Source organism: Podarcis raffonei, chromosome 6 (assembly GCF_027172205.1).
Source record: "Podarcis raffonei isolate rPodRaf1 chromosome 6, rPodRaf1.pri, whole genome shotgun sequence".
Classification (NCBI taxonomy): Eukaryota; Metazoa; Chordata; class Lepidosauria; order Squamata; family Lacertidae; genus Podarcis; species Podarcis raffonei.
The window spans coordinates 24,253,978-24,277,703 of record NC_070607.1 but is presented as its reverse complement, the minus strand read 5'-3'; the positions used below and the strand labels follow the sequence as shown (position 1 = coordinate 24,277,703).

The window sequence follows — 23,726 nt, the reverse complement described above, 5'->3', positions numbered from 1 at the left end:
AAAACCCAAAATAGCTCCCGCAAGTCTGAAGTCTGCTCTTCTCTGGATTACAGAATGATCAGCTGTGGGATGGGATGAAAAGGACCATTCTATAATGAGCTAAGCTAGGAATCATTTTTCGCTCTCCGTAGGACTAGACAGTTTAGGTAGAAGTCCTTTTTCCTCCTCCCTTGCCTTGCATATTTGGAAATCTTTTTTTAAAATGGCAATGTCATTAGCCAATAACCTATGCTGACTGACTACCTTCAGGCAGTTCCTGCAGTGGACTGTCTGCCTAGAATAATTGTAGCTTTAATCCAATATACTAATATGAACTAATTCTCTGATGCAAATCCTTTTGTAACCAAAACAGCACCGACTTTTAGGTATCAGCAGGCTTGGAGGAACCTCAAGGATTGCAGAAGTATTAATGATCTTTACCAAAATAAATAAATGCTAAGGGGGAGGTCAGTTTACACTTTTGAAAGCCCACCCTAACTCAAGCCAATTAATGATGATGATGATGATGATGATGATAATAATAATAATAATAATAATAATAATAATAGAAACTAAGCACTCAACTTTTACCATCTCTTCTCAAATTACTAAGTGCAACATGGATAGAAAAGTTTCCAGCTTCACATGTCTGCAATGAGACAGAAATAAAGACAATTAAAACAAAGACTGCTTTAAATAAAGACCCCTCTGAACAAATACAATTATGAGGATTAGTAGAACAACAATGTTCTCATTAGCCCACTCTACACTAAGCACCAGGATCATAGCTGGGGAGGGAAGGGATAAAGCTCCCCTCCCCGCACACTGTGTCCCTTATAAAAATCCCCCCTAAAGTGGCATCAGTGGTTTAATTCATTGGAAGATTTCAGGACCATTTCATTCAGTTTACTTAATTTTGCATTTATAACCTATTATTATACGAAAAGGGGGAGGGATGCAACATTTCTTATAAAAATCATTTTTCAAACCGAAAGAAATTGTGCACATGGTATTATTTAAATTACTAAATTAAAATTATTTTTATTAAATTATTTAAATTTGTCAATCCCAAAAGAAGCAAGTCACCCATTTCTCTATAAATCTATTTTCCTATAATCCTTTGCTCCTTGCTTGCACATAGTAAATGAGTTTATATGTAATTGCCACATCCCAGATTCTATAAAACCCGTCAAAAAAGGGGAGGGAGGGAGCTTCCTTTCTACCGAAACTGGCATTTTAAGCTGCAGTCAGGAATATAGTCGCCATTTGTACATCTGCATTTGCCCATTCCATATACTATCTAAAGTACGACAAAGGAAATTTCTTACAATATAGTATTTATATTTGCAACTTACTCACCAGGAACATGATCAAAGCGAGATTGACCTGCTTTTGTCCATAAGCTGCAAGACAAAAACAACGGAAGGTTCAATTTAGCTCTCGGTTAGCACCGTTAATGAAATGCTAAAACAAAATAAAAAGCAAAATGTGTGTTATGCTGCTACTTACAGGGCGGTGTGTAAAGAGGATGGTTGATATAATAAGCAAGCCAGGCAGCAAATCCCCAGTAATAGAAACAATTCTGTAAAAACAAAAACAAAAAAAGGAAAAGGGGGGGAGCCATTTATATTTGTGTCAATGTTTTACATTATGTGGGGCTATTGCTACGATTTAATTCATGTACGTTTGTGGTGCATATCCATACCAATTCCCGGGTTTTATTTCTTTGTGACACCTTGGCTAAGAAGCAAGTCCTAGGTAGGGGCTATGCAAGAAATGTCTCTGTTCTCAATGATTCTTATTAAGTTCTATGGAACAAGCCAACAGAGCGATCCTAAAGTGATTATGTGGTATGCGCCATCCAGAAAAGGAGGAGGGGAGCACTTTCAGTTCTCTCCTGTTGGTGCTAATAGGTGAGGAACTGGTATACCAGTTCCAGGGCTGGCCTTTTTTTTTTTTACCCTTTCTGGGAAACAGCAGCTTTGGCAAATCCAAGGCCTTTCCCTGACCTGTCCCTGGAAGAATTCAGTTTCTGGCTCTACCATTTAACTTTCCACTATTGGTCCAGATGGATCTCCCACAGAGAGGGAGGTCATCATAATCCTACAGTCCCTCAGTCCAGGGAACACAAAATTGCTCCCTAAATTAGCAAGACAGTTGAGAGGAGGGACAAAGCTTTCTCTCTGCTCTTACCCTGAGGGAGAGACACCCACAAAAATGTATGCCTAAGAACAGAGCATACGGAAACGCCTCATGTTTCTCCTGCCTTTATTGAGACAAGCCCACTTCCTGTCAGCTATTTCACTACTAGACAGAAGACCAATTCCAATTATTATTGCCCAGTGCTATTTTTCAAGAAAAATTGTTCTCTTAGAACGGCAATGGTGCCCACTTGAGAGGTGCCAGAACTCAGTTCTGGCGAGTTCTGACTGAAAAAAAGATCTGGACCTGCCTATTATTTGACAACATTCAGCCAAAAAACCCAACGTTTATAAATTTCAGGAGAAATTTTAATGAAATAGCTCTTAAAATGAGAAAATTTTCCTCACAGTTATTTGTTAAGCCTGGATTTGATGTTCATTTGCTTGTAGCACAGAGGAAAGTTCATAACTTTTAAACGCTTCTGACCCCAGAGTTAAGCTCCCTACTAGTGTTTATAATGCATTTAACAAGAGAACACGAGCCCCAATTTGTTATGTCTTTTACTCTAGAACTTTCTCTGTGCAAAAGGCACCCATGGGCTTTCCCAGCTAATGCTGAGAATTGTGGAAATCCCATTAAATGTGAATGAGCCACTGTTCTTAAGTGTCTTCAACAGAACAGACAGTTGCTCAAACGTTAATTTAACTTAGACCAAGGTAGGCTTCTTGTGATAATGTTCAACTACACATAGCAGAAAGAAACTTGGTGCCCAAATACACCAAATACACTTTCTTTTCTTTTCCAATGCTAAGATAGCCTAATGCACTGAGGCAGCAGCTAATAAAAGTGAGTGGTCCCCAATACTGGTGTGAAACTTGGCAATGCAGGGCCTTGATCCCAGGCCAACTTTTTAAATGCAGCCACAGCCAAAAGCCTCTTATTCCTATCCAACAAAGCTCCAGAGTATCACTGCTATCACTTATGTTTTCATTTATTTTTTTCAATAGTTCATGCAGCTACGGCAGGTGATTTTTGTATTAATGCGTTTTTGTATCATTGGGAGAAGAATGCTCATTCACTTCAGAGACCTCCAAATGCTGCTGGAACGCAACTTGCATCAGCCACACGGCCAATGTCCAGTGATGGTGCGAGTTGTCCAAAAATGGCGCCTGCCAATGCATGGGGTTGGACTAGATGACCCTCAGGTTCCCTTCCAGCTCTATGATTCTAACATCTGAAAGGCCAGGTCAAGAAGTCCTGACTAAAACCCTATCTGCACTTTATAGGTAAATCAGCATCAAACCACTTTAAACAGCCAAAGAATCCTGGAAACTGTAATTTGTTAAGGGTGCTGAGACCGGTTAACAACACCCCCTCACAGAACTACAGTTGTACCTTGGATCCCAAATGCCTTGGTACTTGGACGTTTTGGCTCCCAAACCTGGAAGTTAGTGTTCCGGTTTGCGAATGTTCTTTGGAACCCAAACATCCAATGGGGCCTCTGTGGCTTCCAATTGGCTGCAGGAGCTTCCTGCAGCCAATCAGAAGCAGTGCTTTGATTTCCGAACATTTTGGAAGTCAAACGGACTTCCAGAACGGATTCCGTTTGACTTCCAAGGTACAGCTGTATAATTACCAGAGTAGTTTAACAATCAATCTGTTTTCCTAGGGACCTCTACTGGTTTAAAAATATTATGCGTGTCTTCACTTACTTCACTTACTGTACTGTAACTGTAGACAGTTCCACACAGTGGAATCTCTCAGGTGAGTATGCTAGAAGAAGATACAGAGAGATTTTTTTGACTAGGTCCTGACAATAACCAAAGCAGCTACTGTATAGGCAAGCCATCAGTGGCTATGATTGTTCTCACCCAATCTTGATGTTCTTCCAAGACAGAATAAAAATACTTTTTAAGGATAAGTATCTGCATTAGACCAAATTGAACGGTAAATGCTGTAATTAATGTGAACTACATAATAACATAAGCCAGTCTGAATAACAGACTGAAGAGTAAGTGATCTCCACTTCACCTGAAATTGATAGCAGTAATAAAATAACTGGCCAGCTGCCACTAGCCAACTTATTCTTCAGATGCATTGTCATTCAGCATAGGGCTTACTTGAAGCACTTAAAGCACCATCAAAAGGACCTCTACAAACATCCCAGAGAGCTGTACTCTTAGGAGTTGTATCCTAACCAAGGAGGTCTACAGCCTTAAGTGGAAACTAAGAAAAAGTGCATGGAAAGATCACAGAAATCTTGGGTACCATATAGGTGAACATGTTCATGTGCAACATGAATAATCCTTGCTACTTTTTGTCTTAAAAATATTAAGTGGGGTTACAGGCAGGATGCAGCAGATCTAAGAAGAAAGAAACCGAAAATATTCATTTCATCACTGCCATAGCAAGTACATTTGGGTCCATTTCATTAGTTAAAAATCACTAACTTTTCTCTTCCTATAGCCATATTAACAGGAACTGCTAACGGTTCTATGCAATTCCATCAGCCATTCTACACAATATATATCATAGCATTTCCTAAATGGAATTTTCAAATGCCCAGGCCAAATAAAGTATTTTATTCAAGCTGTTTTATACAAGCTGTCAGAAAATTTAACTAATTATAAGCACGGGTAGATTTGCTGGAACAAAGCACTATGCGTTGCTGATTCTATGGCCGAGTTCAGATCTTAACACCAGTCTACAACAAAAGCGCCTTGGGAATTGGGCTGCCACCAGAGACACATCAACGTCCATGAGATATGCACTCTGAGAATACCAGCATCTCCAAACATGGCCTTCCTACATGACCCACACCATCAAACAAAACGTAGTGACAAGACAAAAAACTCCCAAGTGTAGGCACTGTTTGTCAACCAACAGCGCTTCCATGTGAGTGGTTTCAGATTGTGAGCCCAGAAGCGGTCCCACGTTTCCTGAAATCACCAAGGTCCTGTGGGTGCTACAAGCTGGCTCTCTAGAAGTTATTTCTGAAACAGGTACTGAGCACTGCAGGAAAGAGTAGTCAAACTGAATTCATGCGAAGGATACAGGCTAGAAACACCAACAAGGCAGGCATTCACGCAAAGCAAGTTTTTTCCAATTGCCACCTGACAGAACAGCTTAACCAACTGTATTTCAAATGCACAGTCTAACCATTCTTATTTGCTATCTAGGTAGAATTATTTAATAATACTCTGCTTCTAGCGTATGTTTAAGATACCTAAGGTGGATTTTCTGTGAAGCGTTCTGCACCTACCATTCAAAGATTTCAGCCAAGTCTTTAAGACTCATAAAGACACAAGGAACAACCATTTTGATATAGTGTCACTTCACACTGTAGGTGAAATATAATATATATTCTCCACTTAACAATAATTTAAAAAGCACCACACTAGATGAGGAAAGGTAGTACATAAGGGTAGTACACACACTTTCTCCCAGGTGTGTTTTATTTCCACCTTGAAGGAGTTTTTAGCATGGGAGAAGATTCAAATAATTCAATCCCCCATAAGCACTCTGAATGGTTCAGTTCCCCAAGGGCTACACCACATGATTTTATTTTATTTTTAATGTGAGGACTGGCCCTAGCATGCTATATAGATCAGAGCTTAAACCCACAGTGTGTTCACAGAGAAAAGCAGAAAATGCAGAACATGTCTATGGGCTAGAAAACACCAGACATTTCCTTCACAGGGTGGTACCTCAGAGCACATCAGTGGAAGCCACAGATCATGTCATGATGATATCACAATTCCCACTAACGTTATCAGGACTGAAGGGACCTATTGGGGAATGGGAACTGTAAGATGGTAATAGCTTCTATCCCTGTTGCTTCTCACTTGTCAGTCTGGGCAAGGACCACATGGGTCATGTCTCAGGGGGAAAGCATGTGAGAGATAAGCAGCATAAAAAGAAAATAAAACTTTCCAAACTGTACAGCGTTCACCGACAATTATTGCTGCAGTTCAAATTTCTCATTCTGAAAAACAGTCCTGTCTCCTCTTTCAGGTGGAGAAGACTAACAAGGAAGCAACTGAGAAGACAAGACTGAAGGAAAACAGCAGCCCTAGAGAGTGGGGTGTAGGGAGCCTGAACACGGGCAAGGGAAAGGCGCAAGGGCTCAGGCCATGTGGCAACACTGCGGAGATGTAGGGACAGAGAGGAGTGAAAGCCGGAAGGAATGTGGCAGAGTGGCTAGGAGAGGCTGCTTTATGTGTGGCAATCGCTATGGGTTATTGAAGGTGACCTAGAAGTAAATGGGGCTGAACTAGGAGACGCAACAGGACAGCGCAGTAGTCCCATGCCAATTTTTCAAATAGGTTTAACTGTGCAGTGACATCAGCATGCAGTGTGTTTTTCTGCTCTCATCAATGGCTGCAGAGACGCCAACTTGCAAGGGAGATGGAGGACCTTGATGGCACGCATGCGCACGTCAGAACGGAGGAGCCGGAGGGCGTAGCTGAACATGGCGGTAGCACAGCTTCAGTGGCCTGTGGCTCCTCCTCTCTAACTCCTCTCCTTCTGCCACTGGCTTGGGGCTGATTCCCCTGTCTTTCCCTTACACAACAGGAAGAGGAGCCACTAGCCATTGGCACCACACTGGGCTCCACGATTGGCCTCCTCTTCCCCTCATGGCAGGTGGCAGTGGCAGGTGGAGGAGTCAACTACTGAAGCCACGCTCAGCTCCATGCTTGCCCTCATATTTTTAACATTGGGGGTCCCAGTTCCCCCCCAAAAACACAAAGAGCTGGGCCCCTAGGAATCCAACAGGGGGGCTGTCATTTTCAACAACAGGCCTACATCAAGTCTCAAGCCCAGTTCCAGCTTGTTTGCTGCAATAAGCCCACTAGCTCCCTAGATGGAGCCGAAAGTAAGCTCAGGAGCATAGGAAGCTGCCTTATATGGCACCAGGCCATTGGTCCATCTAACTCAGAACTGTAAACAAGGACTGCCAGAGGCTTCCCCTGATTTCCCAGCCCTAGCTGGAGAAGCTGGGGATTGAACCCGGGACCTTTGCTATGCAAAGCACTGAGCTGAGGAAACTCACACTGTCAAGGAGGGCCTTTGCGCTTGGCTAGAAGGGATTAAGTGGCTATAGAGCAACAGTCGGAGAAAAAACTATGGAAGAAATAAAAATGGTAATGTGGAAAAAACAAGCTTCAGTAGTGAGGTGTTAATGTTAACAGGTCACATCGATGTTAACATTGTGAGTGGCAGGAGGCAGCACCGTACCCCGAAAGCCGTGCCAGGGATTTGGGTACTGCCGTGCTGAAGGTGGCAGCCAGATCTGAATTTTACAGAAGGGCTGTGAGTAGATTGTGTGGCAAATTTACCTTAACAATATTCCTCAGTGGCATAGTCCCATGGGAGAACCGATGAACAAATATTGTTTCAATCAACCTTTTGATGTAGTGGAAAGAATGGCAGATACATGCCAGGCTAGAAACAGCAAGATAAAAGCGTTTCAGAAAGCTAGAGAGACAAATACGGCAAGACATTTCGGAATAAAGTTGCGGCAAACCCAAGAATTAAATCCTCCGGCCTTAGAAGTGCAACTTACTTAACTACGGGGTGCCGGCTCGAGGGAAACCTGTCATCCAGGCCATAGATAAAAGGCATACGGAAATAAAACGCAAAATAGATGAACAATGGGCCCGTATATTCTATCAAGAATACCTGCAAAAAAGAGAGAGGTGGTTAGGTGGTTACCACGGCAATTCTCAGCAGCACTGGATGCCAGGGAAAGGGAAACTGAGGTCCCCAATATGGCACCTGTGGGGACCCTCAGACATGGCACCTGTCAAGGCCCCTTTATTTAGGTGTGTATTGGTGGGCAGGTGGCTTGTTTTGAGGGAGGTTGTTGTCTTGCTTTCTTGTCTGTTGTTTTTCACGGGTGGGTATATAGCTGGTTTTGTCTGTTTTTGGGGGAGGCAAGCATTTTGTCTGTTTTTTTGGGGGGGAGGAACAGGCATTTTTGTCTAGGTTTATTGCGGGGGAAGGGTCCTGAGCATCAAAAGATTTTCAAGTGAGCCCCTGGGGCAAACAATTACAAAATGGGGGGTGGGCTGCTTTAGTCAAGATGTTAGCCATGGTTTGGTTCCTTACACCAACACTATATGCTGTTATTCCAATCAGTACAGATGTCCAAGAAGAATTTGCTATTTCATACACACACAGTTTGTTCCAGCATTTTATCCCTATCCATGCAAAACCACATTGAAGTGGGCATATAGCATGGATTGGATGAATGCCCCCAAAAGTCAGGCAGCTTTACAAGGTCCTGCATGATTTTTTGTGGGGTGGGGTGGGGACTGAGAACACAATTTGGCATGTGAGTAATCTAAGCTGCTGCTTAAGGAATTCTGCAGCCTTCGTGTCTCTGAAGACGTGAATTGCAAGTTCTGGTAAAAACTCAGAAACCAGAGCAGAATATCTAGTCATCAAGCCTTTGGTGCCTTATCCTTCCTCTAAAAAGTGCAAGTAGAATAAGACAACTAACGATGCAGAAATGCTCAAACTGCACAATTCACAGAGATTGTATAACTTGGGTTATCCTGGCGGGATGAAAGGCAGAAGACACCTAGTCCTAAATTTGGCTCCGCATGAGCCACTTACTTCCTCTTAATGCCACGGATTCCAACACATTGCTAGTTCCTTCGCTTCCCCTCTCCCCATGTCCCCTTTCACAGCATGTGCTTATGTTGGAACCCAGCCAAGGACGCCTCCATCTGTGCAGGAATGTCCAAATGAGAAGAAGCTTGGAGGATGAGAAACAGTTATGCCCAGCAGTAGAGAACTTGCGTGTGAATTATACTATTTATATATTTATAATATTCACATTTCAAACTACTGCTTTCAGCTTTGCAAGTTACTAGCAACATAACAGGGCATATTAAAGAGGAAGCACAAAGGTATTGGGGCAGAGGCAGGGGGCGGAGCTTTGAATAGCAAATTCCTTTTCTCCTGTTCCCACAGATCCCAGCTTTGCCTTTGTTCCCATGCTAGCTTTTCCAGCCAGGCCAATGCGTGTCTTGAACAGGTGTGAAAGACAGAAGTCAACTGGGGAAATATCTATGTCCTTATGTCTTGGAAACATTTCACCTGTTGAATTTCTGCAGGTACTGGGGCTCAGAATAAAAGGAAGAAGTGACCAGGGTTACTATTCTGTCGCTGACCGTCCTGTTCAATAGGACTGGGATGGGCAGCTGGCCTGCCTCTGGGTCTCTTGCCCTAATTTAGGAAAACCTGGTCCCTGTGTTGTTGTTTCTGCAACACCCCCTAATTGCCATTGCCTTCCACAAGCTGTGTTTTGTCGTGTTGCCAAGCAACCGCTGCTGCTTTGTGATGTGTTTGCCTGCCAAGTATTTGTGGCAATTCTATCCCCCCCCCCACCGCCGCCCTTGGATTCTTCACCCCACCATCTTATAAATCAGACACACACAAAAAGGAGGGGAGAGCAAACGAGAGAGAAAGACAAAGATGGCAGGGCTGGGGAGAGACTCCTACCACTTGTGCTAGTTGGCAAACCAAAGCACAATTGGGGACTTGATCACCAGCACAAGGAGAAAGTGATGCAAGGATTAATTAAGGCAAACATTAAAACATTCGAGGCTTTGAAGCTCACCATTGTCCATCCTATTTGGGGCCCTAGATCTTTAAAATAGAGCGTAGCGGTTGTGCCAACAGGGAGCAGCTGAAGGGCTTCTTCATCCCTCAGTGATTTTCCTTCTGAGAAGAAGAGAGGAAAAATTTAAGGTGCTTGACAGCCAAAGAGGAACGCTGAAGCATATGACTCCTAATCAAAAAGCCTGCATTTCCTGCTGACCTACTAACACTTTTGCATTTATGGCAATCAGCCTTGGCTGAAAAGGAGCTTATTGCTCCAATTAAATGCCATGTTCACTCGGAGTGGGGGGCATGGGAGTGTGAGAACTATATACGGCCTTACTGACTAGGGTTAGGTGATATCCGGTTTTCAACATTGTGGTTAATCCCCAGCTAAACATTGTGATATATCTGAAATAAGGATGGAGCTATGTAGAGGCATTGGCTGGCTCCAGGGTTTGTCCCTTTTGTGATTTTTGCATAGCACACAGACACACACATCATGATTTGTGATATATTGCTAGGTCAAAAATTATGGAACCAGTATCATGATTTGGACTTCAAACCGGTTTGGGAGGATACAAAGATATGCTGATCAGCCCTACCACTGACCTGTCTAGTGTAGAACTGACTACTCCCCACATGTAGCAGCTCTCCACTGGCTCGGGCAAGGGTACTGCCCAGTCCCAATACCCAAAAAAAACCTTAAACACAAGATGTCAAGAGTTGACTAATGATTCCGAGAAAGGCAAAGCAATAGAACTATGGCCTCTCCCATAAGCACATTGTTTGGAGTAGCTTGAATAGCTGAAGAGATAAAAAGTGTAGCAGTAAGTGTTGAATGACTGCTGTTTTATATATGCACGCATGGTTTTGTCCTGCCCAAGACCAGCTGCAGATGGTAGTAAAGTTGGGCGTCGCCCAAGACCAGAAAAGGACCCGCTGGCCTAACAGCATCGCCATTCTCATTTTGCACAGAGGACTGAACAAGGACATAAGACAGCAAGAGACATTCTCAGCTTGCATGGCCTGCTTCTTCCAGGTGAAGTCCTTGGTCCATCCCTTGAGCTCTGTTTTACCCAAGCATACATGCGATAAACATGGAGGCAGCCATTGGTCTATCTACAACTGCAGGATTATAGACTTCTCTTGATTGTTGTTGTTATTGTTTAGTCGTGTCCGACTCTTCGTGACCCCATGGACCAGAGCACGCCAGGCACTCCTGTCTCCCATTGCCTCCCGCAGTTTGGTCAAACTCATGCTGGTAGCTTCAAGAACACTGTCCAACCATCTCGTCCTCTGTCATCCCCTTCTCCCTGTGCCCTCAATCTTTCCCAACATCAGGGTCTTTCCTAGGGAGTCTTCTCTTCTTATGAGGTGGCCAAAGTATTGGAGCCTCAGCTTCAGGATCTGTCCTTCCAGTGAGCACTCAGGGCTGATTTCCTTAAGAATGGATAGGTTTGATCTCCTTGCAGTCCATGGGACTCTCAAGAGTCTCCTCCAGCACCATAATTCAAAAGCATCAATTCTCCGGTGATCAGCCTTCTTTATGGTCCAGCTCTCACTTCCATACATCACCAGTACAGCTTTCGCCACTCTTTTGTTGACTATGAGGGCCACTCCATTTCTTTTACGGGATTCTTGCCCACAGTAGTAGATATGATGGTCATCCGAACTGAATTCGCCCATTCCCGTCCATTTCAGTTCACTTATGCCCGGGATGTCAATGTTTATTCTTGCCATCTCATTTTTGACCACATCCAACTTTCCCAGGTTCATGGTTCTTACATTCCAGGTTCCTATGCAATATTTTTCTTTACAGCATTCAACTTTCCTTTTGCTTCCAGGCATATCCGCAACTGAGTGACCTTTGGCCCAGCCGCTTCATCAGCTCTGAATCTACTTGTACTTGTCCTCCGCTCTTCCTCAGTAGCATGTTGGACACCTTCCGACCTGAGGGGCTCATCTTCCAGCGTCATAACTTTTACATGCCTGTTGTCTTTGTCCATCTAGTTTTCTTGGCAGGGATACTGGAGTGGCTTGCCGGTTGCTGCTCCAGGTGGATCACGTTTGGTCAAAACTCTCCACTATGACCTGTCCATCTTGGGTGACCCTGCACGGCATGGCTCATAGCTTCTCTGAGTTATTCAAGCCCCTTCGCCACGGCAAGGCAGTGATCCATGAAGGGGTCTCTTGATGACAGATCCTTTAATGTTATTGGCGTTTCATAGTTTCTGTGGCTACGAATTAACATTAATACATCTTTTGGATGATACAGCAATATTGTAATGGGGTTTTACATTTCACTATAAACTGCTCCAAGATAAGAAAAGCGGTATTTAAATGAAATAATAAGAATAATACTTCACTATATAATACTTACTGGGATCAAGCCTTATAGACTGCCTTGAAGGATACCACTGAGGATCTGTAGGGACAAAAAAAAATCACACAACTTTAATAATAATAATAATAACAACAACAACAACAACAACAACAACAACAACAACAACAACAATAATAATAATAATAATAATAATAATAATAAAGTCCACTCAGTTTCCTAGCACTGGGGCAGGGATGTCTGTGCCACAAACAGAGAACTTCTGAATTTACAAATATGAGCAAATTACCAAATTGGTGGAAGGGCAACCAAGGAAGGGGGGGAATAACTACTTTTTTGTACAGGTTTACTAGAATTGCTTCAAAGTACATAGAAGACGATACATGGCTTCTATGACATCAGTGGCGCTCAGGCTCCATGCAATGACATATAATTCAAGCATTTCTGGAAAGCTTCCCTCACTTTTTAAACAGATTCTTTTGAAAAACACACATACTTACATAATTTATGGAACATTAGCCTGATATCACTTATTGTAGCATTTGGCTCAACCTAGGTAACAAAAAATATATATCTATAAGCATGCAGGCATTCAAAAAAAGGCTTTTCAAGCTAATCGGTTCCTTTTTACATTTTAGGAAACAGGAAATTAAGGGTGAGCTTCCCTATCTGTGATATGGAGGAAAATGATGCTGATCCATCTCAAACAGGATGCTTTAAACAATTACTAAGAAAATATAACTAAAGCACACGGATCACTCAAAATTCGGTTAAATTGCAGTAATAACATTATGATTACTTACCTTTTCCAAAAAGCATAATTGTTGCTTTGTCTTCCAATCAAGGATTTCAACCTAAGAGAAAATACCAAGTGAATAAATCAGCTAGAACAATCTCGCCGTGACGGCTTCTTGTAGCTGTGTGAACAGGAAACAGTGATCAGACCAACAGTTGTTAAGCTGGTTGCTAAGCCATATTCTGCAACCAGGGGGTGTACATAAGCCTTTTAGCTTCACAGAATGTTAACTGTGATCCACAGAGTCACTGTAGGATAACAACAGAGTGGCACCTAACTGGCAAGTGGAAATTATTAGGTCTTGGAGATACCTAGTTTTCAACACCATGACGTATCACCAGACAAAAAAAATCTGAAATACTGATATATCACAGTGTCTGAAATAAGGATGGAGCTATGTAGAGGCATTGGCTGGCTTCATGGACCCTCCCCCTTGAGATTTTTGAATAGCACACACACACACACCATGATTTGTGATATATTGCCAGGTCAAAAATCATGAAACCAGTGTCATGACATGGACTTGAAACCAGTTTTGCTGTGCTAAGGATCCTGCAGCACTGAAGAAATAAGCACATGCTGTTGTGCCAATGTAGTGTCTGGAATGGTGTAAGGAAGTTCATCCATTCTATGCACTGTTTCCAGCCATATTTGCATTGTATGTGAACTTGGTGTAACAGTGCTAATTATTATAGAATCATAGAATTGTAGAGTTGGAAGGGCATAATCCTTCAATCTTAAAAAAAGCTCAACAACTTTCAACTTTGGGGTAAAATCCTTAAAAAAGGTTAACTTTGACTTCATCAAATCTGGCCCTCTTTGAAAAAAGTTTGGACACCACTGCGTCTAGTCCAACCCCCTGCAATGCTAGCACAGAGGTGTTATAGTGCCCTATCTTGTCACCACCATGTTCCAGGTGGTTCCTTGACTCAGTGAACTTTTACATCAGCTTGATATGTCATTGCATCCCACCCTGAAATTTTATTTGCTGAGGAAGCAAATTCAATGGAGCTTATTTCTGGGAAGACATGTATACCATATTACATAGGAATGCACTGCATGTATACTATTGTTACAGGAGTGGTATTTCCCCCCCTCATGAATTAGACCACATTTCTTTAGTACAGCATACAGTGGTACCTTGGTTCTCAAACTCAATCTGTTCCAGGAGTCCGTTCAATGCCCCAAACCATTCAAAAACTAAGGTGTGGCTTCCGATTGGCTGCAGGAGCTTCCTGCACTTAATCGGAAGCTGCGTCGGACGTTCGGCTTCCGAAAAACGTTTGCAAACCAGGACACTTACTTCTGGGTTTGCAGCGTTCGGGAGCCGATTTGCTCAACAACTAAGCCATTCGAGAATCAAGGTACCACTGTACAACGTATATTCCCAATGAACTGCAAAGTCAAATTATGCTGCTTTGAGTATGCAATGTTGTAAGTGGGACATAAACCTTGAAATAATTAAATTTATCAAATGCTCATAGACTGGCCTCTTTTTTTTTTAAGTCGGAACTCGACAGAACTCAGGCACCTCTCAGGTGGACGCTATTGCCATTCTAAGAGAACAAAGGGAGGTTTTCATGGTGAGTTCTGGAACTTCTTTTTTCTAGAAAATGACATTTGTTTAAAAGTTGTAAGAGCAATTGCAGGAATAGGTAAAGGTAAAGGGACCCCTGACCATTAGGTCCAGTCATGGCCGACTCTGGGTTTGCGGCGTTTATCTCGCTTTATTGGCCGAGGGAGCTAGCGTACAGCTTCCGGGTCATGTGGCCAGCATGACTAAGCTGCTTCTGGCGAACCAGAGAAGCACACGGAAACACCGTTTACCTTCCCGCCAGAGCGGTACCTATTTATCTACTTGCACTTTGACATGCTTTCGAACTGCTAGGTTGACAGGAACAGGGACCGAGCAACGGGAGCTCACCCCGTCGCGGGGATTCAAACCGCCGACCTTCTGATTGGCAAGTCCTAGGCTCTGTGGTGTAACCCACAGCGCCACCCACGTGTGGGCCTAATTACCACCTCTTCCCATTTATGGTTAGCCACTTGGATCCCAGCCCTTTCCTGTTGCTAGATTGTCCTACTTGGTACTTACAAACAAATACCATATTGATCCGCACCCCAAAAAAAATCACTCATGAGAAAAATGCTTACTTTGCAATCTATGAACAAGCAGGCTGGGATAAGAGCAGTGCAAAATGAATTAATCCTGCCTGTGCTGTTATAAAGTGCTTGTGTAAGTGAGCCTCCTTTTGATTTAATTAGAGCAAGAGCATTAATTTCTCCTTATACCCCAAGCACCTGATTACTTCTTAGTAGTCAAATTAATCTTTCCAAGCATTTCTCCATGTAAGTCTATTTTCAGATCAAAATTCCTCTGCCAGAGTTGGCAATAAACCATGCCAGGGAACTATTTCTTTGCAATTGTCTGTTGCCAAGCAGCAGCACTGGAGGAAATACAAACAGATGCTTGACTGGAACAGTTAGATGAGCATCCACTGAAGAAAAGTTTATCGAGTAGAACAACATCTGCCCAAGACCATCTGATTGTGCAGGGATCACTACTCACACAATGCACATGCACGCACACAACTGTATATGCAAAGGTGCCCCTTTGTAGACTGTCTAGATCACACAATTGGCGCTGTGGGTTAAACCACAGAGCCTAGGACTTGCCGATCAGAAGGTCGGCGGTTCGAATCCCCACAACGGGGTGAGCTCCCATTGCTCGGTCCCTGCTCCTGCCAACCGAGCACTTCGAAAGCACGTCAAAGTGCAAGTAGATAAATAGGTACCGCTCCGGCGGGAAGGTAAACGGCATTTCCGTGTGCTGCTCTGGTTCGCCAGAAGCAGCTTAGTCATGCTGGCCACATGACCCGGAAGCTGTACGCCGGCTCCCTCAGCCAGTAAAGCAAGATGAGCGCCGCAACCCCAGAGTCGGCCATGACTGGACCTAATGGTCAGGGGTCCCTTTCCCTTTACTTTACAGTAGTGGGTTTTTCCTGTTCTAAGCTACACTGCAATATCTGCTGCTTGCAAACTTTATAAAACAATACCAGTGTGGAACAAGCATCTTAACATTCACCCACACTCCCAGACTCTCTTTGCCATGGGTTCCCAAGTGCCCTCTCTGCATTGTGCCATGTGTAGCAATGGAACCAAAACCCAAGAAAGCATACGATTCCAACCAACCCTTACATGCTCCCAGATCTGCCTATAAATGCCCACCTCATGCGCCAGCAATGTCCTGATGGAATACAGGTTACCTGGTACCAGCATCCCGCCAGCCTAGTTTTGTACCTCATTGGCACAGGGGGAAAGCAGTTAGAAGCCATTCGCGTTGGCACAGTTCAGGGGAAAAGCCCTTTCCTATACAGGACAGGAGTATAAGAAATTTGGCTGGGTCTTCATTTTTTAAAACTGCTGTTTTGGAAAACACAATTTGAGCCACCTCTCTCTAAAAAAAAAATCGAAGTTGCTATTGGTCGCAGAAGCTACGTGACTCAGCATAGCTGTCACCGCTTAAAACTGCTACTTCTCCAATAACTCTAGCCCACCAATGATAGCAAACAGCTTTCCAAATAACTCAGCAAAACAAGAACAACAACCCACTAATATCCGTTAGGGTGGCAGGGGGGATAAATTATTGAGGAAGAGCTTGCTTTTTATTCGTCAAGTACAAATGCTTTTCTTTCAGAAAGAAATGTGTGCACTGGAATGACCTATTTCCAAGCCTAGGGTGGATGCAAAAGCCCTCTAAGGAAGCCAACACAGTGAATTCCTGCTCATTTAATATTAGTACTTCTCATAATTTGCCTTTGGACTCTGTAAAGCAGACCTACCCATGCCAAAATGCAGCCCAAATATGGCAACTCACCAGGCCTCTAGAAGACTCCTATTTTTCCTGGTTGTCTGGACTCTGAAAACAGGGCACTTGTCAAGGGCTTGGCATGTCACAATACATGACTGATGGGTTGTGTTCAACTGGGTTGCTTGGAGGTTATGCCAGGTCTCCTGCAAAGAGGCTTTCTTTGCAAGATACGTGCTTATTAATTTTTATATTGTGCTATCCAGAATACAGTGGTACCTCTGGTTGCGAACGGGATCCGTTCCGGAGGCCCGTTCGCAACATGAAAAGAGCGCAACCCGCAGCAGCGCGTCTGCACACGCATGAGTCGTGATTTGCTGCTTCTGTGCGTGCGAGTGACGTCATTTTGCGCGTCTGTGCATGCGCGAGCGGCGAAACCCAGAAGTAACCCTTTCTGGTACTTCTGGGTCACGGCGGGACATAACCTGAAAGAACGTAACATGAAGCGGACGTAACCAGAGGTATGACTGTATAAGATTTCAGAGTCCTGATCTAGACAGCTCCAAACACTACAGATGACTCAAGTTAAGTGCTGCTGCTCATAATGTTTTTGACAAAAAACTATTCAATGTATTATTGATGGGTTTGATTCCACACATTATGGGATTGGTCTGCATTATTTAGTTGAGAGGAAAGGCTCATCCCTTTTATGGGTAATTCAGGACAGTATATCTTATTTGCAGATCACAGGGGCTTGTTAAATATCCTGGTAACTTATCTTTCTCTAGTAAAAGAATCTAAACTTTCTGAGCTGCAGAAAAGTAAACAAACAAACAAACAAACCCGAAGCAAGGAACATGCCCAAATGTTGGTCATAAAGGGTGCTTACAGACCGTCACTATTTTGTAGGTGGGATTCAGTGGTGTGCTAACAAATTCTGCTTGTGCAATTAATCTGGAGCTCTTGCACAACAAACCTACTCCCAAGAAAAATTAAGGAGCAAAGCATTGGGGAAAGTGTGGGATTAACAATTGTTTGAGACAGGAGTGCCTGGTGTACTCTGGTCCATGGGGTCACAAACAGCTGGACATGACTAAACAAAAACAACATTCATCACCATCTAAACAACTGTCTCAAGGCAATTTACTAAAGGTAATTAAAAATCATAATACATTTGAAACAAAACTAAAACCATACAAAGCATGGTTCGTTGTTGAGTCATTATTGTGCATTCTCTTGCCTCAATTTTTCTTCACAGGTACTGAATATGCCTATCTGCAGAGCATCTATGGACACAGGGTTGGTCCAAAATATGAAATATCTCATGTGCAAGAGCACACTGAACTGAACCACTGCCCTGTGAATTTTTCTTGTTCTCCAGTGTTTTTGCCAACTCTTATTATTTCTAAGTACAAATGTGTAGTATGCACTTCTCTTTGGATCAAGGCCTGAAATAGTTTGTTTTTTTTAAGTGGGGTAGGGCAGGCAATTAATTTCCAATATTGTTTAGGTGCTTTGAAAAATATTCTATACAAGTATTTCAAGATGAGAACAAACTCACTGTTTTAAGACTGGCCACAAGATGTTATTGCTGTTTTTCTAAAACACCTTAAGTTGTTAAATCACCATGCTCAATTAAGATTACATATGTTCAAATGCAGCTCAGATTGCACAACACAAAACCTGACAAGGCAGGTGGCAGTTTAGTCTACCAGAAAGTTGCTATTGTTGTGGCCAGTGCAATTTCACCTTCACCTATTAGTCTGAAACAAAATCTATGTTCTATTTTCAGTCATAATATACCCAACCCTCTTATAAGCACAAAAGACACTGTTGTAGCACACTTAGCATGCTAATGAAGGCATGTATAAGATGACAAAGCACAAAATTGGGAGATTTGCTGAAAAGCAGTAGTTTCGCCAATTTCCAAAACAAGCAACCAGAGATTTGCTTCAGCACCGCATTAAAGAAAACCATGTTTGGGCTTAGCGTGTGGTTTGAACCCAGACAAAACACAAGCCATAAACCATAGGAGAAACCTTGGTAACCGACAGCCTGAGAGTTGTCCCTACCTCCTGGCAAAGGAGCTGGGATGCCAAGGAATGTTAACGAAAATCCCAATTTGTCAAACATAAAACAGTTGGCACGAACCAACCTCCTTTCGGAGTGCTCCTCGCGGGCACAGCTTCTCCTTCGATAGCGGAAGACAGGGCCAAGTGGAGGGACTCCTCTGAGACACCCATATTCTCTCCAGAATAGTTGATCAGTTGAATTGTTTTGCCTGGCTGCAGCAGCAAAGGGGAACGTCTGATTGGGTCCAATTGGATCTACCCCTTTCAGCCTGCAAGGCCCTTTCTGCCAAGCTACACCTACCTGCCCCTACATCTGATGTCAGGCAAGCAAAGAGGCATGCTCACAGCACAAGGGAACTTGTCAGGCAGAGGCACTCAATGGGTTTGGGTTCGGCAAGGAGCATGGCCTGGAGAGAGCCTGAAGGGCCAGTTAGAGGAGTGTGTTTGGCCTCCAAACCCAAGGTTCCCATCTCCTGTCATAAAAGCCCTTTGTTGCTCTTAGAAAACTAGGTTGTCAACGGTGGCAACCATCTCTTCTTCAAACACAGGCAAAGGTTAGTTGAGCAGCTATTACTAGTAGGAGGATGTGACAGCCAAGTAGGTAGGTAATCAAGAAAGGGATGCCTGGAGATAGTTATTACACAAATCTGGATAGTCAAAGGAGGCTGCCTAATATCAAGTCAGGTCCATCCAACTCAGTATTGTCAACACTGGCTGGCAGCAGCTCTCCAGCGTTCTGAACAGTCTTTCACAGCCCTACCTGGAGATGCTGGGAGTTGAACCAGGGCTTTCTGAAAGCAAAACAGTTCCTTTACCACTGTGCTATGGCCCTTCCCTGAAATCTGTAGTCCATGAATACAGTCGCATGCCTGCCAACATGCATGTGTTGGCTCACTCTTTTAGTGTAAAGGGTTTTTTAAGCTTTTCGCAGAGCAGAAAAAGGTATGTTTGCTGTGGCATGCAAATTGTATACTCCTTTGTGCCATGGCAGTGGCTGCCCAGGACCCAGGAGGTACCAGAATGCCAAGAAAAGTCATTCTCTTCCCACAGAGACATAGAACTCTTGGGCTTCCCTATAGCTATGGGAGACACCAGCACCTACAAAACCCCAAAACATCAGACAAGGTTCCTGCTCAGGAAAGGACAGGAAAACCTGCTGGTAAGACACAACCCAACCACCCTGTACCTCCCCCATCCCAAGCCTGATGGGTCAGGAGGACACAGGACCAACCAAAGGCAAACACTAGATATCAGGTGGGTCTCCAAGTGCACGCTTGGTCTAAAAGTGGGTCCTTCTAGGTCTTCAGACTTTAGGAGGAGTTTAAAGGCCATGCCCCCCTAAGCACGCTGGAGAGGAAACAAGCCCTAGTGGTTGTAGCAAGACAACGTGTTTAAGGATCCAGCGGCAAGTGCTGGCTCCAATGCAGAGAAAGCAGTTGCTGCTCCTTCCCCCCGCCCATCATCATCATCATCATCAAGGCACCCGCCGGCGAGGGACCCTTTGCGAGCCAGCCCAAGGATGGAGGGCGCAGGCGCAGCCTTCTTCCATGCATCTCCGGAACCCCGGGTCCCCTTGGGGGTTTCTCCCCAGCCCCACTGACGCGTCCTCCTTCTCCCTAGCGCAGGCTCGCGGGGGACACCCACCTCGAAGAAAGTAATCCTGCTGCCCATTTTGCAGGCGGCCGCCCGGCCCCGACTCCAGCTGCCGGCGTAGGGGATGCAATCGGCACCGCCGCCGGCGGCGCCACCTCCTCCTCCACCACCACCTCCTCCCGTCTGCGCCGCGGATGCACTTTAATTGGGGGGCCCCCGGCCGGTCTTCCGGCCGGTCAGGTGATTCCTTAGCCCCAGGAGGAGGAAGCCCTGCAGGAAAGAAGGTGGAGGGCGCGTCCAGACCGGGGCGGGCAGCGGTGCTCGGCCAGCTTACGCCTTCATCCATCACTCCCGCCCCATCCCCTGGAGGGGGAAGGATGGAGGAGGAGGTGGTGCCGCCGCCACCGCTGCTGCATGCAGCCAGGGTGCGCTCAGCTCCTCAGCAGTTCCGCAGCAAAAAGGGGGAAAAGCAGAGACCCGGAGGGGCGGCGAGGGTTTGCTGCTAATGCTGCTGCTGGGCGCGGCTTTGCGCTGCGCGCGAGGCGCACAATAACGCGCGGGAACGTCCACCTGTCCTCTCCATGTGCCTTAGGTTTCCTCACGTGACTACTCACGTCTGGTCGAGTGTTTGTTTGCTTAATATGTATTAATACCTCGCTTTTCCTCAGAAAAGTTCGACGCAGCTCACAAACAAGAACTAGAAAATATAATATGAAACACAACAGCACTGTTTTTATTCTCCCTTAGTCCTCCTGGGTTGCTTGCCACCTGGGTAATAAATTTAGCAAGCCTGTTATGTATTCACACAACAACCCAGTGAAGGAAAAGAGAGGCCGTGACTGACCCCAGATCACCAATGAGCTTCCTAGCCGAGAAGGATTAAGAATAAAAGGCCTCCCCTCTACAAATTTACCCCCAACTCTGCTACCTCGTATTGAGAGTCAGTCCTCAGTTCAAACATTTACCGAGGTAGCTGTGGTGGTGAATACGAATTCCGGTGACCCGCGTGTGGGGGCTAAATAACAAAAGAAGTGGCAGGTTGTGTGGATTCAAAATGTGGGACCCTGCATACTCTCCAACAGGAGAGAGCCTCCAATAGCCGAGTTTAAACACGCAAAAATCAAGCAGCGGTATAGTTAGGAATACAGGTTTTTCGATCCTGCCAGCTTGCAAACACAGAACTCTACCCTTTTGTAACCAGCAGACCACACCCTATTAAGTAAATTTAAAACGCTTTACTTACAAAATGTTCCAAAGGTCAGATTCATGCATTCATCCAAGAAGCAGCAGGATACTGGCAGAATACTTTTGGACAGAAAATACAGAATGATGGCTTCGAACACATGCTTTAAGCTTGCAACAAAGCTTGGACATGCCTTCCTTGGTCAATTAAAATGCCACAGAGAGAAGAAACAGGAATTCCTCCTCATGGAAAAGAGGGGGAGTGACTTAGCTGAGACTAGGAATCCAGCTCTGTCGTTTTAACCCCTTCATTAGCATTCATGCATAGTTATGTATTTGACTGCAATTCCCCATACAGTACATTGGTACCTCTGGTTTCGTACTTAATTTGTTCCGGAAGTCTGTTCTTAACCTGAAACTGTTCTTAACCTGAAGCACCACTTTAGCTAATGGGGCCTCCCACTGCTGCCGCGCGATTTCTGTTCTCATCCTGAAGCAAAGTTCTTAACCCGAGGTATTATTTCTGGGTTAGTGGAGTCTATAACCTGAAGCGTATGTAACCTGAGGTACCACTGTTGTGGTAAGCAACATGCCTTTGGGTACTAGTGGAGATGCTGTAACTACTCATAGCCCAAGAGTGGGGATCCTGTGTCCCTCCAGATGTTATTGAACTACAGCTCACATCAGCTCTAGCAACTATGACCAGTGGCCAGGGATGAGGGGAGTTGTAGTTCAGCAACATCTGGAGAGTGAAAGTTTCCCCACACAACTGACATAGATCCTATGTTGTCTATGTCATATCATCATCATCACCACTACCACCACATGTATTTTTTCCCTGATGGGACTCAAGGCAGCCATGTTGGCTGGTTGTAGCTCTCTGGAGTTTCAGACAGAGCTCTTTCCCAGCCTTACCTAGAGAAGCTAAGGACTGAACCTTCTTCTGCAGGCAATGCTGTATGCAACAGTACTGAGTTGTCTGCTTTTGCCCCAAATGCAGACTCAGCACCTGCATGATTGGAATCCATGTCAGGTGCTTTTGACTGAGACCTGTCTGCTCCTCCATCCCATTAAGACCACTGCAGACTAGGTAAATATCCAAATTGGGCCTTGAATACTTGCAGCTGAATATGCAACTCCATGCACAGATGCAAATCATCACTCGATGTAACAGGCATAACACAATAAACAAGCATGGGTGCAGAAGCCTAGAAACAACTGTCATATCAGTCTAACCAGATATTTATCTCCTTTTTTATTTTATGAATATTTTACAGAGTTTTATCAGTTACAAAAACATTAAACAAGGCACAGTAAACATATGGTACAGGTTGGGATGTTAAGTAGTTCCAGTCAGTAGGTTGCATTCAACTAAGCTATACTCAAGAGTAGAGCAATTGAAATAAATAGGCCTAAGTTTGTCATGTTCATTAATTTCAATAGGTTTACTCTGAGTAGGCCTAGCATTAGATACAGCCCAGTATTTTGCAGGTGGGATTTGAATGTATACAGTACTAGGAAATTCAGATTTGTGCAATTAAGGTGGATTTAAATGCTCTGTTCCCCTTGCACAATAAATCCTTTTTAAAAAAGGAGCTGTCTTTTTGCAGTTAGGAAACTGAAGGTGAAATGCATTGAGAAGTGTGTAATTAACAAATGATTAATGGGAAGACATATAAAAAGCCCCTCAAAGAAATCAGAACAAATGCTTGATAAAGACCAAATAAAATATAACCTCTGCTTCTGACCAGTTCTGCCAGCATACATTTTGTGCCAGCAGCATATTTCCAGTTCTGCCAACATGTATCTGCCAGCACATCCTATAGCCCCCTCAAGTCAAGGGAAATCACGTACAGAATTGGGTCCTTAATTGTGCCTCATGCCTACCATGTACTGATGTAGCCAGTATGATCAGAATAGTGTTTAAGCTCTGCTTTTTAACATCCCTTCCATGCAGCCTTCTGGGATGTTGCCAAGGTTTAGTTAAGCATTATTGGAGTCCAATGGACAGTGATAAATAGAAGCTTGCAGCAGCAAATTCCAAATACTGGAAGGCATTATTTGCATAGAATACACACAAAAGGGGGATTACTTATTCCAAAAGGAGAATATAAATAAATTAGGCATGATTAACAAGTCAGTTTTTGGATTTCATACAAAATGTTATAGAACTCCTCACATCTTGCATTCATATGTTAT

General features: G+C 44.1%; 1 protein-coding gene across 11 annotated transcripts in view; it reads right to left on the bottom strand.

The window, feature by feature from the left end:
- The window catches only part of LOC128415460 (very-long-chain enoyl-CoA reductase-like), a 46,711-nt gene extending 24,957 nt beyond the window's left edge, over positions 1-21,754 (bottom strand). For 6 of the 11 annotated variants that reach the window (XR_008330972.1, XR_008330973.1, XR_008330971.1 and 3 more), the window contains exons 1-10: positions 20,397-20,898; positions 12,880-12,930; positions 12,577-12,628; positions 12,116-12,160; positions 9,752-9,855; positions 7,688-7,803; positions 7,461-7,566; positions 1,489-1,561; positions 1,339-1,382; positions 565-628 (exon numbers count right to left, since the gene is read on the bottom strand). Coding sequence is in view for 8 of the 11 variants with exons in the window: in XM_053391674.1 (XP_053247649.1) it covers positions 565-628; positions 1,339-1,382; positions 1,489-1,561; positions 7,461-7,566; positions 7,688-7,803; positions 9,752-9,855; positions 12,116-12,160; positions 12,577-12,628; positions 12,880-12,930; positions 20,397-20,423 (682 nt within the window). In the remaining 3 variants the exon portion in view is untranslated. Of the gene's footprint in view, positions 1-564; positions 629-1,338; positions 1,383-1,488; positions 1,562-7,460; positions 7,567-7,687; positions 7,804-9,751; positions 9,856-12,115; positions 12,161-12,576; positions 12,629-12,879; positions 12,931-20,396; positions 20,899-21,588 lie in introns of those variants that run through there. The other 5 variants (XM_053391676.1, XM_053391673.1, XM_053391672.1 and 2 more) reach the window with 5 other exon arrangements.
- Between the last annotated feature and the right edge of the window lie 1,972 nt (positions 21,755-23,726).